The following is a 14,357-nucleotide window of genomic DNA, read 5'->3' as shown; positions in this document are numbered from 1 at the left end:
CCTTGATCATTTTCGTCCAAATAAACATTAAATCAAGTCTGTTAACCCAGAATTCACAATTGTAAATTCTTGAAACAAGCTAGTGAGCCGCCAGGACCGAAGAAGCAAGTATCTTTTCCGTCTGTGATACTCGTCTAGTTTCACGGTGGGCTAATTTGCCAGTGATACTCTGCATTATTTCATTTATTTGGGTGATCATGAACGCGATACCAGCTAAGGAAGCAGAATTATGGTCCATATTCCTGCAAACAATGTCAGCAGAGACGAAGTCGTGTCTCTTCATTTCGATGGGACGTAGTTGAGACTGCAACGCGAATACATCACTCATTCATGCAGGATTGGGGAAATTGAGAAATTCAATTTCATCTTTGGGGTACATGCAAAAGATGACGAGAACATAGTATTTACTGATTAGATTAGTGAATGAATAGTCCCGTCGTCCGAGAAAAGAGGAGTTGCTGGGAGATTATTGATGGTGAAGTCTGAGGGTCAAAGACCTCCCCACTGCAACTCGATCAGACCGTCAGTGCGAGATGTCAAGTAGTGTTATCTATAACTTTAGCCGCCACAGAGCTGTTGTTACTGGCGTCTATCATTTTTTGAATTGGTTGCGAACAGGGAAGTTGGGTGAACATGCATGAATTCCTCGCCTGCAGCTTCTTTTCTGCTGGTTGCGTTGACCTCCAAGAATAGAACGTTCAAAATAAGGGTATGAAGGGCGGAGAAGTCCCAATCAAATTTGTCTTGGAGTTCAACTGGATCTTCAGTTGACCAATGCTTCTGTGTTGCAAATTATGTGGGATATCTTTTAGCGGGTAGTTGAAGTTTATGCTTCTTTTTCGGATATTTGAGTTGATATTGCCAAGGACTTTGACAAGTTATAAGGCGGACTGTCATCACCGTGCTTCCTAATTCATTATCCTCATCATTCATACATCCATCCACTCATCCACCCAATCTCCAACACAAAGCTGGTCTTTTCCAAAGCAGGTCTTATAGTTCAAATATATATCGTCATATCCAAATCATTTCCAAGTCCAGTATCCATATCCAACTTTCAAAATGCAATTCTCGAGCACTCTTTTCTTGGCTCTTGCTGCTGCAACTGTCTCTGCTTCATCCGTAAGTTGTTTCTGGCTTTCCACCAAATCCTCAACTCGTCTAATATATCTCTAGGGTCTTTCTGGAAGCGGAACTGCTGTAGGCGCTGCCAAGGCAACCGGGTTCGGAGCTGCTAAACCCAGCGGAACTGGTGCAAAGCCCAGCTTGGCTCCCCGCGTCGTACACGGTCCGTACCGCCGTAAGGATTCCAACGAGTCAGGATCTGCCAAGGGAACTGGAGCTAAAGCTGATGGTGGCTCTGCAAAGGCAACTGGGGCTCAAGGAGCAGGATCTGCCAAGTCCACTGGGGGAGCAAGTTCCGGTAACGATGGCAATGGTTCAGCCAAGGGCAGTGGATCTAGCGTAAAGGCTTCCAAGACAGCAGGAGCTGGCTCTGCAAAAGCGACTGGAGGGAGCTCGGCAAAGGGGTCTGGAACTGAAAATACTGGCAAGGGATCCGCTTCCGCTTCAGGTAAAGGGGCAGCGTCAGCTTCAGGGGCTGCATCGGCATCCGGGGCTGGTGGCGCTTCTGCCACTTCTACTTCTCCAGGTTCGTTCTCCCCTATCTTAGAGTTCTTGAAATCATCTTGCTAACTTCGATGTATTAGCTATCTCCACTGGTGGTGCCGCATCTCTATCCAATAATGGAGGAATGGCTGCAGTTGCTGGCCTTGGCGTTGCATTCGCTGTTTTCATGTAAAGAAATTTAGATTCTTTAGTGGTGTGATATTGCTCAAAATCAGAGTCATATGTTGAATTGGATGGAATTGGATCGAGTGGTTTGTACATACCTTCCTGATGTAAATAGGGCGGCGTATCGGGCATTCTTTTGAGCGGGTGGGCGGCTTTGGTATTCATAGATCGAGCTGGTCTCTGGTGACAGACGAAATAATCACTCGTTCTTATTTTTGATGTAACACAGGATTATAAAATCTGGCTATTTTTTATTACTATAGATATGATTGAAAGGATCCTTTCTCAATCGCGAATATTTGGTATTATTTGACTGCAAATAGAAGCTACTGCCGCCGGTGAACATTCTGATTGAGGATACTTGGGGTCATATTTTCGTTCTGTATCCAGTCTCGTTCAAGAAAACAGCGTGGTCTGCTGGTGGTGGGTTGAAATTACTTGTCGAATGCTTGATAAAGGTGATAAACGAAGGTTATCTCTTAGGTGTGCAACAATCCAGCCTGCAATAAGCAGAACAGCTGCAAAAGCCGTCTGGCATATCGTTACGACGGATATTGTACTCAACTCTGAACACTAAATAGAGTTCAATTGGCGTACCTGCCCTAGATGCAGAGCTCATTCTAGACCTTAATCCATTCCAGTCACCCGAGCCATTTTGAATGATCAAAACTTTGTGTATATTGAAACCATTTAGAAGATTGAAATACTGAGTCTGATGATACGCTGCCTCGAGGCTTGAAACAATCGGAAAAAATGTTGAAAAATCAAGTACGCCGTGCCATTATTTACGGTAAAATTTTAGCATTCGTCCTATTTTCTCTATACCTCGCAGACCAGAAAAAAAGGAGGAAAGTTCTCAACTCTGAAAGCAAAAGGGTACGTCATTCTGAAACAAATTACATAGCGTAGAAAGAAGACCACATGCCAAAGAGTAACCTAATAATAACATCAGGCTGAACTTTACGTTGGAGAGATGTTGAGTCTTCTCCGGTCAGATTGCTATCTCATCAATGCGTGGACCATCTAGGACCCTCGCATTATTGAAAGATACTCGCTAGCAAGATTCGTCAAATGGTCACTACACTCGACGTCGCTGACTATGGCAATCCCTCTGAGTAGATTGTACCAATAAGAGACAATGAGAGACACGGAAAGCTCTCCTTGGCAGAAAAATGGCTTCGGCCGAAATTTGTTACAAGGAGACAGTTCTGGAAATTTCTTTGATCATGAAGATCAATCAGTCGAATGCATAATGCACGTATATTTAATATCTATCGCTTTTGCTGACGTGCGCTGGGATTAGACCCGAGTTCCTGAAATGTAATAGATAGCGGTCTCTCCCAAGGTACTAGGGCTGACAAGAATACGTGACCAACGAAGGAATGGGTGGATTGTTGTAATTGATATGTTGTATTTCTCATCAATTGTATATCCGCAACTTCCGCAGTGGAATGCGGAAGTATGATAAAGCACAACCAAACATAAACGGTTCATTAGGTTTGTTAAAAATGGAAAAAATGACATTTGAAACAAATAACCTGAGGTTATTATAAGATTTTTCATATCCACCCAAAAGATCATGGGTGCAATTATGCGATTAGACCTAACCGTCTAGTCGGATTTGGCATTTTCACACCCGGATAATCAATCATATCAATTACAATTGATTGGCTAAATTGTCTGTCAATCCTGGAATGCATTTTCTTCTTCAGAATAAAAGCCGATTCGGAAATACTTTTTTGAAATTAGGTTCTGGAAGGAACCGAAAAACGATTAAAGTTTCCGGTTGAACATCTCCGTGGTTCTTAGGTTGGTTCCAGGATGAGAAAGAAAAGAATTTGTTGAATGCTACGAGAGTCATTGCCTCGAACCTACCTAACTGGGCTAATCTATTCATCCAATCATACGGTAGAAGAGAGAAAATGCGGATTTCTGATTTCTAAGCTCATGAAAGATCGACAGGGCAAGGTTGCAATGAAGAAAGATGATATATTTCGTGATAGATAGTCGAGATAGTAAACCAAGTGAGTGGAATCAGTGGATGGATCTTCCCTTGGGGCTTGATCGCTTATTGCCTAGTTCCGGCTTACCTCCCTTATCACCGTCACCGTTACCGCTTTCATCTCCCAACAAACAAGCGGGGGGAAGCTCCTCTTTCTGGATACTAGCTCTACCTAGGCAGTTGCAAGGGGCCATATACCGCACTAGGAAATAGACCTCTTTCGTCATTTGCTACGCTACCGCTACGCTACAACTTTGCCATGGTGTCTTGGTAGCTTACCGTTCGTCATCATTCTTTTCTCGACTACTCGTACTTCGACTCATTAACACTCACAAACTTATTACTCTATACCCAATCCACCATCTTAGCTACCGGTTCTAGAATAAAATACTATTCGTCTAGCTTAATGGGTGTGAAAACCATCGATTTAAGTTACACAATCTTTTGCCAATTTCCAGTTAAATTGTTTCTCTTCTTTGATTGATAAGCTGGGCACAGATCAGAAGCAAAATATGCTGCACCCCCACCACATCCACAATCTGATACTACTAGGTCCATCTCGCTGATAATATTTCACGGTATTCTGCAGTTCTCCCTAGAAGTATTAAAACGGGCACACTAAGCATGCATGAGCCCCCTATATTACTACCCTTTTGATATTTTTGATTTGTCGATTTGTAATCCTTCTCAATATCTGGAGCTAAGTTGATCAATTCGCTAGCACTAGTTTCTAGCATACCTCCAATATATCTTTCTAAGCCTCCCTTGCTTTTATATATATCGAAGGTCTGTTTAAATTTGAATACTTATTCTGTAAACACTCTATTATCCCATTCACGGCACTTTGCGTGCGACCACCGTCAAAATGTTTTATACACATGCTGAGCGGATGTACGCAGAGAGAGCTATCGAGGGACGAGAAGGCGCTCAGATTCCACTCCATTCAGATAACTATCGTGGAGAGCTGGTTCAGCCTCAGGACGGCTCATCCTCAGAGAGCGAGATAAACAATGATGGAACATGGGGAGAAAATGAGCAAGGCGGGCCAGTCAATTGCTCGGCTGCTATGCACGACTACGAAGACTTGCGCCATCAACTCACGGATTTGTCGAGAACTCGTTCACAAAAGAGTGCAGCTACTGCCCGAAAACCATCGGCATTGAAGAGAACTGTAACTAACGCAAGTCGCCGCTCACGAGCGACCGCTGGTGAAGACATAGAGGCACAAGAAGAAGAGGAAAAGCTCGAAGAGGTGGCGGCTGAGGACGAGGATGAATTTGTACTGGGTGACTTTCTCAGAGACGGTCATTTTGAGAAACGGAATACAAGAGGGAGCGCTAAAAAGGTCGGTGTGATATACAAAAACTTGACTGTGCAGGGGGTTGGTGCGACGTCAACATATGTCAAGACTCTTCCATCTGCTATTATGGGTGTAAGTATTTCTCTGTTCCAAATTCACACAATGTCTCAATCTAATTTGTACAATGTAGACTTTCGGACCCGACTTGTACAAGTTATTGACGCGATTCATCCCTGTACTCCCTAGACCTGGGTCTAATGGCCTGAGACGCGATTTAATTCATGATTTTACTGGTTGTGTAAGAGATGGGGAAATGCTTTTAGTTTTGGGAAGGCCTGGCTCTGGATGCAGTACATTCCTCAAAGCTATTTCCAACAAGAGGGGTGATTTCGCTGGAGTCACTGGAGAAGTCTCATATGGAGGTATTTCTGCTGAAGAGCAAGCAAAATACTATCGAGGAGAGGTAAACTACAACGAAGAAGATGATCAGCACTTTCCAAGTCTTACAGTTGAACAAACTTTGGATTTCTCGCTCCTAAATAAGACAAAAAAGCACGAAAAGGGAGATATTCCAACGATAATTACAGCGCTTCTGAAGATGTTTGGTATTTCTCATACGCGTCATACCCTTGTTGGAGATGTGAGTTTTCAATCTCTCTACCTGATTGCGATTTTGAAACATGTATTCTGACAACTTTCACAGGCTTTCGTCCGAGGTGTTTCTGGTGGTGAGCGGAAGCGAGTTTCTATTGCAGAAACACTCGCTACTAAGAGCTCAGTCGTCTCTTGGGACAACTCGACTCGTGGACTCGATGCATCCACTGCATTAGACTACGCTAACTCACTCAGAGTGATGACCGACATCAGCAACAGAACGACACTAGTCACCCTGTATCAAGCTGGAGAGCAGATATATGAGCTGATGGATAAAGTATTAGTAATTGATGAGGGACGAATGGTGTATTCAGGACCAGCAGGTGACGCCAAGAGCTACTTCGAGAGAATAGGATACTATTGCCCACCAAGACAGACCACCGCAGACTTTCTGACGGCTTGCACGGACCCTGCTGAACGCCGGTTTCGAGAGGATTTTCAAGGACCCATTCCAAAAGGTCCCGTTGAACTTGAGAAAGCCTTCAGAGAAAGCGAGGATTACAAATTACTTTTGGAAGATGTCGACTCTTATGAGAGCATGCTACACGAAACCGACCATGCGGACGCACGACAATTCAAAGCTTCCGTGGAAGAGACGAAATCTAAGACTGTTGGTCCCCGGTCACCTTACACAGTCTCATTCTTTCGTCAAGTCCTTGCTTGCACAAAGCGTGAAGTTGAATTGACTCTTGGAGACAAGACAACTTTATACACCAAATTTTTCATTATAATTTCCAACAGCTTGATTGTTGGCTCCTTATTTCATGGTCAATCGTCCAACACACTTGGAAACTTCTCCCGGGGTGGTACCCTCTTCTTCTCAATTCTGTTCCTAGGATGGCTTCAGTTATCTGAATTAATGAAAGCTGTCGGTGGTAGACCAATCATTTCCAGACACAAAGATTATGCTTTCTACCGCCCGTCAGCCGTTGTAGTTGCTCGTGTCGTTCAGGATTTCCCGCTTTTACTGCTGCAGGTTGTTCCTTTCTCTATTGTAGTGGTACGTATCTTGTTACTCCTGATTGTGCGGTCATTATACTAACAAATTATAGTATTTCATAACTGGACTTGACGTGGATGCTGGGAAGTACTTCATCTACGTGTTGTTTATTTATCTTACGACAATTTGCATCACCTCTTTATATCGTATGTTTGCCGCACTTTCGCCATCGATTGATGATGCTGTTAGATTTTCGGGTATTGGACTCAATCTTTTGATGTAAGTTACGCTCATATCTTAAGTGGGTGCCCTATTGACAATATACAGTATCTATACTGGCTACGTGATTCCTAAACCACAATTAGTGTCTGAATATATCTGGTTTGGATGGCTTTACTACATCAATCCTCTGTCATATTCCTTCGAAGCCGTCATTTCAGATGAATTCTATAACAAGAATATCCCTTGTGCCCCGGATCAAATTGTTCCCAGCGGTCCAGGGTATACAAATCCTGAGTTTCAGGGTTGTGCATCGACTGGTGCTGAGGTCGGAAGCTTGAGTGTATCAGGAGCTAGATACCTTGAGCAAAGTTTCAATTACTCAAGGTCTCATCTCTGGAGGAATTTCGGTGTCGGTTAGTATTGATAATTTTCCGTATGAATTTCGGTATCTAACGTGTTATAGTGATTGCTTGGACTGTCCTCTACATCATTGTTACTGCTATTGCCACTGAAATATTTGACTTTACTTCTGGTGGTGGTGGCGCACTTGAGTTCAAGCGTTCAAAAGCTGCAAAGAACAAGGTCAAGGCAGAGAATGCTACACCTGATGAAGAAAACTCACCAGCTTCTACCAGTCCAATACCTACAAGCGGCGCCTCTTCCAGCAACACTCTTGAGCCACCTCAAGAAGAAGCACTCAAAGATATCACTGGCTCTGAATCTGTGTTTACATGGGAAAATGTTGAGTACACAGTGCCATATCTTGGTGGCGAGCGCAAACTTCTCAACAAGGTCAATGGTTATGCAAAACCTGGCTTCATGGTGGCGTTGATGGGAGCTAGTGGGGCAGGAAAAACAACACTCCTGAATACCCTTTCTCAACGTCAAAAGACAGGTGTAGTTACCGGCAATATGTTAGTTGATGGGCGACCACTAGGCACTGAATTTCAGAGAGGCACAGGATTCTGCGAGCAAATGGATCTTCATGATGGCACGGCTACTATTCGAGAAGCACTTGAGTTCTCGGCTATTCTTCGACAAGAACATACGGTTCCAAGAGCTGAGAAGATTGAATACGTAGACAAAATCATTGATCTTCTCGAATTGGGAGATATGCAAGATGCTTTGGTCAGATCTTTGGGCGTAGAGCAGAGAAAGAGAGTCACAATTGGTGTTGAACTAGCAGCAAAACCTAACCTTCTACTCTTCTTAGATGAGCCTACTTCTGGCCTAGACTCACAATCCGCCTATTCCATCGTTCGTTTCCTGAAGAAGCTTTCTGCAGCTGGTCAAGCTATCGTTTGTACAATCCATCAGCCCTCCTCGGTCCTTATCCAGGAGTTCGATATGATCCTAGCCTTAAATCCAGGTGGTAACACATTCTACTTCGGGCCTGTCGGCGAAAACGGATCGGCGGTGGTAAAATATTTTGCTGACCGTGGAGTACAATGCCCACCTCAAAAGAACGTCGCAGAATTCATTCTTGAAACTGCTGCCAAGGGTGGAAAACGTCGCGATGGCAAGAAAATTAACTGGAACGAGGAATGGCTCAATTCCAATGAAAACAAGACCGTTATGCAGGAGATTGAGCGCATCAAATCCGAGCGTGGCCAAGTTGCCGCTCCAGAAGCTAATTCCCAGCGTGAATTTGCTTCTCCAGTTATGCTACAAACAACTGAATTGACTAAACGTCTCTTCACTCAATACTGGCGTGATCCATCATATCTCTACGGCAAGCTATTCACATCTGTCATCATCGGTATCTTCAATGGCTTCACATTTTGGCAGCTTGGTTACAGTATCATTGACATGCAGAACCGAATGTTCACTTCTTTCTTGATTATTCTTATCCCGCCCACCATTGTTAATGCTGTTGTGCCTAAGTTCTATCAGAATCGCGCACTCTGGGAAGCCCGAGAACTCCCTTCGAGAATTTATGGTTGGGTTGCTTTTTGCACTGCGAATATTGTCGCCGAGATACCAATTGCTATTGTCGGGGCAGTGATTTATTGGGCATTATGGTATTGGCCCACCGGTCTCCCGAGTGACTCTTCTACTTCAGGCTATGTCTTCCTCATGACAATGCTATTCGTAAGTTCCTCCCTTAGTCCACTCTCTCACCACAAATTACTAATTACTTTATAGTTCCTTTTCCAAGCATCATGGGGTCAATGGATTTGCGCTTTCGCCCCATCATTCACTGTAATCTCCAACGTTCTACCGTTCTTCTTCGTCATGTTCGGTCTCTTCAACGGCGTTGTGCGCCCTTACTCTCAAATCTCCGTTTTCTGGCGCTACTGGCTCTATTACGTCAATCCAGCCACTTATTGGATTGGCGGTATTATCGCCGCTACCCTTTCCAATGTTCCTGTCGAATGTGCTTCAAATGAAGCTGCTTATTTCAATCCTCCATCGGGTCAAACATGTTCCTCTTATGCTAGTGACTTTGTTACTTCTGCTGGAGTAGGTTACTTGACGAACCCGGATGCGACGACAAACTGCGGATATTGTCCATACGCTAGTGGAGAGGAATACATGAGGAATCTGAACGTCACTCCAGATGACAAATGGAAATATTTTGGTATTTTCTTGGCATTTTGCATCAGCAATTGGGCGTTGGTTTACTTCTTCATCTACACGGTGAGAATTCGAGGATGGAGTTTTGGATTTGCCACCTTATTTGGGGGATTAGGCAAGTTGGTCGGGAAGGCCAAGGGTGCCTTCAAAGGAAAGGAGAAGAAGAGTGTTACCGAATCCAAGTAGGGTATCGATGAGATATGGAGATGATGGACTAATGAGAAGATGCCATTAATTAATCAAATTAAATTTTGTATTTAGCGTTGGGATACCTAGTGTTCTGTTAGTGTGTTAAGACACACATGGGAAGTCTGTTCAGAACTCGGCTCTAGTTCGAATGTGTTGAAGGGAAAAGCTACTCGAGGGACATTTAGATAAGATAATGATTACTTTAATTATGAAGACATGTAACTTCTACTTCACGATTTTTTGTGCCCAAGACTGTGTAGCAGATCATGCTCGCTCTATTTCGATACTTCACTGGAAATTCCGCTCAACGAAATGAAGGAGAAGAATTTCCTTGTGGGATTGACATGTTTCAATTCATCAATTTTCATTTTCATTTTCATTCGCATACTTTCCATAATATATATATGGTGATGCTTCCTGGAGGATCGATAGAATTAGTATCGATGGTGAAAGTGCAGAAGGAAGTTGTGGAGAGGAGGGGGGCTTATACTGACGCTAAGGATAGCACTAGTAATTCTGGGAAGGAAGTCCCATTGCGCTTTCTCTTTCCTTTCGAAACCCATCAATGAAGCATTCAATAAGATATAGCTGGCAAAGGCTGAGAGACGGGTCTATGATCTGATAACGTAACGCGTTAATTTCGACATCCAATTTCTGCATAGGTTTGAAATCATCAGAGCCCTTCCAACCAGTCTCTCAATTTGATCGAAACATTTGTGTACATCGAAATGTGGAAGTTTTTCGCTTGCTGGACTGAAAAACGCTCGTATTTTGAAAGTCTTTGATCGTCAGGTAGCAGTCCAGATCATGGGAAAGGCTTTCCAATCACACAATCTCTGCATAAAGATAGATGTGTTACGTGTGATGACTTTACTTTGTGATAGAATCATAGGATGATCATTAAACTGATTTGTGGTATGATGATGATCTCTCTCTTCGTATGCAGCAATGATAAAGCTTCATATCTAAGCAGTGGAAGATACGTTACTCTGTGGAAGCGGGACGTCAGGAATTGCGAATCAATGTGCTGATTTTTCTTTCAGAAACCTATTATGCAATGATGAATGAATGAATAAAAGAGAGGGTTTAAGTTCTTGAATCTTTGGATATGGAAAATGAGATGCAAATAATTGATTTTGTCTTCGATGCTTCCAAACCAAATGTCTTACTAAGTAGCCGCCACGTCTTTGTCAATTCAATCTTTTGACGTATACTGATTTCATCTGTCATGTGAACATCCATTCGAAAATTCGGCTCAAGTCACTTCGCACTCAACAGCATTGGATATGTTTTCTTTCTTCCCATGTCGGAAAAAGAAGATTTATGGATCCTTCGATTCAATTCCGTCTCATCTTCCGAAGACCAATTCGTGCAATGTCATCCACTACAACTTCATGCTCGCCCAGTTGAATATATCGCCCTTGCAGCATAATCGATAGGTGTAATAGGTTGGCTAGAGCTCACATACCCAAACACTCTGGGGAAGCGTTGGTTCCAAACAGTAGTCGTGTGTGAATCTTAAGATTTTCTCAAGAAAATGAACATAGGATTATCTTCATACAGATCAACTCAACGGATGTGAGATCAGCTCTTCCTTAGAGTCTGAACGCGTTCAAGACAATTGGCAAGATATTATATTTGAGTTCATCTGTTAAAGTACATCTCTCCTACGAGCCACTGGAACCTGACTTTCTAGACTTCTAGACGTCATGATGAAGAAATGTGAAGGCTTCAATATTGTCCTCCTAGCTCTAGAATCAGATCATCGAGTGACATACATAAACAGACACTAGAGCTGAGTATGCAATCTACTATGTGAAGCGACAGTCCCTTTTACAATATCCAGAAGCTACTCTTAGTCAAGTTCAAAGAAAACTTCTATGCTTATACTTCCGGGTTAGTTCCATTCGCAGCTCCACCTCCCTCGCTTACCTTCAAACTCTTTAAAGATTTTTCCTTCGCTCCCAATGCATAGTTTAATTATTTGAATAGAAACTCTTCCTCCAACAAAGCTCAAGCAAAGCCTGCCCGGCTAGCTCAATCGGTAGAGCGTGTGACTCTTATTCATCGCAAGATGTTCTAGTCAATCACAAGGTTGGGGGTTCGACCCCCCCGTTGGGCTCAATTCCCATCATTCATTGAAGACGCTTGATTTTTTACATTTTTGAATCGTTGATTGACTTTCTGGCAAATCATCTATTTTTCCCACGGGCACTGAGAGATTTAGAGTCTCAGGCACGAGATGAAAAGAGGTGGAGAAGAGAAGGAGAAGAAAGAAGGATTTTTTTTCTTCTGGTGGAGTAGAGGGAGGGAGGGGTCTTTGTCGAGACAAGCTTTTTCCTCCCTCCGCTCCGATCTTAATCTTATCTTTTCACCCCACTCCGTTCCACCAGAACAGCCCGCCCAAAAACTTGAGCCGAAAACTTCAGCTTACATTGTAAGCGTTTTACGATGAATGTCATTCTTTAAATTGATGTAAATAACAAGATCATTTTGGGTGACTACGCATGTCACATATATAAATTCTGAAAGCATTGCAGCAGAAGATTGAAATTTCATTGAATTCTCTCTCGATAATATATATCTTACTTACCCTTGCGAATTCTTACAATTATTTTATGGATTCGTAGAAGCAAACCAAGGAAAAATGTACTCCATATTGATTATATAATCTTACATCTATATAGAGAGCCATTCGATTAATAGATTATGATTATTAAATATATATAGAATTTCAGTAAATAGATTTCTTCTGTGTGAACATAGGTTCAAGTCAAAGGCATTTGTAGTCCTATTTAAGCGAAAGCGAAGGCTAGCTCTTTCAACAGCCCTTATATAAAGGCTATTCTATTTGTAGTTAGCTAGCTTATTAGACTGAATATATATTGACAATTAGACCCTACATTTAGGTTCTACGTCTTCTTGTTAGAGTGAATGCAAGGTGATGATCAATATAAATATAGGTATAGTAAAACCATAAGATGTTTCATTAATTCCTTCAAATTCTTTCGAAAGTGAAGCTATATATGGTATAAAAACTCTGTATCGGATAAATGGTTGGCCCGATATCGATCCTATATCGATGTCCGTAACACTTCTGTGTTCTACTCCAACTAATATCTTCTTTGAAGTAGCTTTTACTAAAAGAATCGTGAAACCAGGGGAAATAACGAATTGAGAGGTCTCTAGTTGGTTAACATTTTAAACAAAGTTAAATAAGACCGAAAACTATTAAGATATATAGATTTATCGTTATTGAGAACGAGGCGGAAATTAGTACTAATACTAGATACTACACTACGTTATTACAATAAAGACGTTTAACTACAATTAATACTTTACTAAATCGAAAACTATAAAAACTAGAAATCTACTTTATATTATAAAAAACTATATTTTGTAGTAGAGCTTTTCATCTTGATAGAATTAGCTAAATCGAATTAGACTATAAACTTCTAATACTTTAGTATACCAAGTAAAGTCGTTTAGCCCTAAACCTATAGGAAGCTAGAAAGCCTCGGAAAATATTAATAGATTCTCTCTCTTTTGTGTTTTTCTTCATATACATATATATGTCATGATATAGGTAAAGACTTATATTGTACTATAAGAGTAGAAGGGCTATGAAAGAGAGAGGTCCTACTTATAAGGAGTAGGATATATTAGTGATCAATTCCTGAGATATAAAGGTAATTATAGAGCATGTAGTTGGCGCCGTGACAATATATACATATTAAATCCTTTCTTCACCTTATACTTTCACCTTGTAGGTTTGAGAAGGATACGGATGACATAGCTCTGATGGTTACTGGGTATTCTGTCCAAAGAACTAGCGAATTGGAGCAAGGAGCAAGCCGTAAATAGACCTTGCTATGAGACTAGCTTCTTTGTTGAAGGCCATGGATGACTTTGGGGCCATTCATTCAATCCTTGTTCACACGCAGCTGAATCTAAAAATCGAACCAAACCGCGTTTGCTTCATGATATATGTATACACATAAAGCCACCCTTTGCTATTACTTCAAGAAGAGAAAGAAACCTATGAGTGATACTCAGGCCGAGAGAGAAATAGAAAGGAGCTCGATCGATAGTGAAGAAAAACAGGCTAGTGATAGCTACCTAAGTGTAAGTGTGATGTGGAGAAATATAAATCTCGAGTGTAAAGCGGGATATGTTTGTCGATAGCTAATTCTGGATTATCGAGGTCTCAGGGTAGGTATATATATTGTTTGCTTGATAAAGAAGCCTCTGGACGTAACTAGACGATGAGTCCCTCGTCTCCCTCCTGGTAGGTACAGTTGAGATAGTCAATCCTGCAAACTGTTGGCCGAGAATATGAACTTATTGGTTTGTTTAATTTGTTCAGGATGTTCAATTCATAGGCATAAGATGTTGAACCTATCTTGAATTCCAAATCATTCAGTATCCATTTCAAGTGTAACATCTCAACAGCCGAGAACATTCAATTGATCTGGGACATTGGATTCTCAAACATTCACATATCTTCTGCCATTCTAGAAGATTAGATACCATGGGTAGTTCTAGTATTGAATTTTATTAATTATGTAGGTGCGATTTGCACGTCATTTCTGTATGAAGAGGAGGGGTATAACTTTAAAGAAAATCAAATGACAACACGCTGATAGATCAAATGTAGAATACGCAGGCAGAATCAACCA

The 14,357-nt window shown here is 41.8% G+C and overlaps 3 protein-coding genes across 3 annotated transcripts; 2 read left to right on the top strand and 1 right to left on the bottom strand.

Annotated features, from left to right (window-relative positions):
• Nucleotides 1–79: 79 nt before the first annotated feature.
• On the bottom strand, nt 80–780 carry Bfra_010240 (uncharacterized protein; the record flags this gene model as incomplete). Its single annotated transcript, XM_037340573.1, has 2 exons — nt 80–242; nt 584–780. Coding segments are annotated over 2 exons (360 nt in total), but the record flags the coding sequence as incomplete, so codon positions are not given.
• Nucleotides 781–1,062: 282 nt separating this feature from the next.
• Nucleotides 1,063–1,801, top strand: Bfra_010239 (uncharacterized protein; the record flags this gene model as incomplete). The annotated part of the gene is made up of 3 exons (XM_037340572.1): nt 1,063–1,122; nt 1,177–1,651; nt 1,710–1,801. The coding sequence occupies 3 exons, from the start codon at nt 1,063–1,065 to the stop codon at nt 1,799–1,801; spliced, it is 627 nt and encodes a 208-aa protein (XP_037189040.1).
• A 2,860-nt stretch (nt 1,802–4,661) lies between these two features.
• On the top strand, nt 4,662–9,675 carry Bfra_010238 (putative abc drug exporter protein; the record flags this gene model as incomplete). The annotated part of the gene is made up of 7 exons (XM_037340571.1): nt 4,662–5,228; nt 5,287–5,736; nt 5,800–6,750; nt 6,803–6,969; nt 7,018–7,325; nt 7,376–9,003; nt 9,058–9,675. The coding sequence occupies 7 exons, from the start codon at nt 4,662–4,664 to the stop codon at nt 9,673–9,675; spliced, it is 4,689 nt and encodes a 1,562-aa protein (XP_037189039.1).
• Between the last annotated feature and the right edge of the window lie 4,682 nt (nt 9,676–14,357).

This window comes from Botrytis fragariae (assembly GCF_013461495.1).
Source record: "Botrytis fragariae strain BVB16 chromosome Unknown tig00000186, whole genome shotgun sequence".
Taxonomy (NCBI): domain Eukaryota; kingdom Fungi; phylum Ascomycota; class Leotiomycetes; order Helotiales; family Sclerotiniaceae; genus Botrytis; species Botrytis fragariae.
The sequence above is the reverse complement of the archived record's forward strand: the minus strand, read 5'-3'. Positions and strand labels throughout refer to the sequence as shown.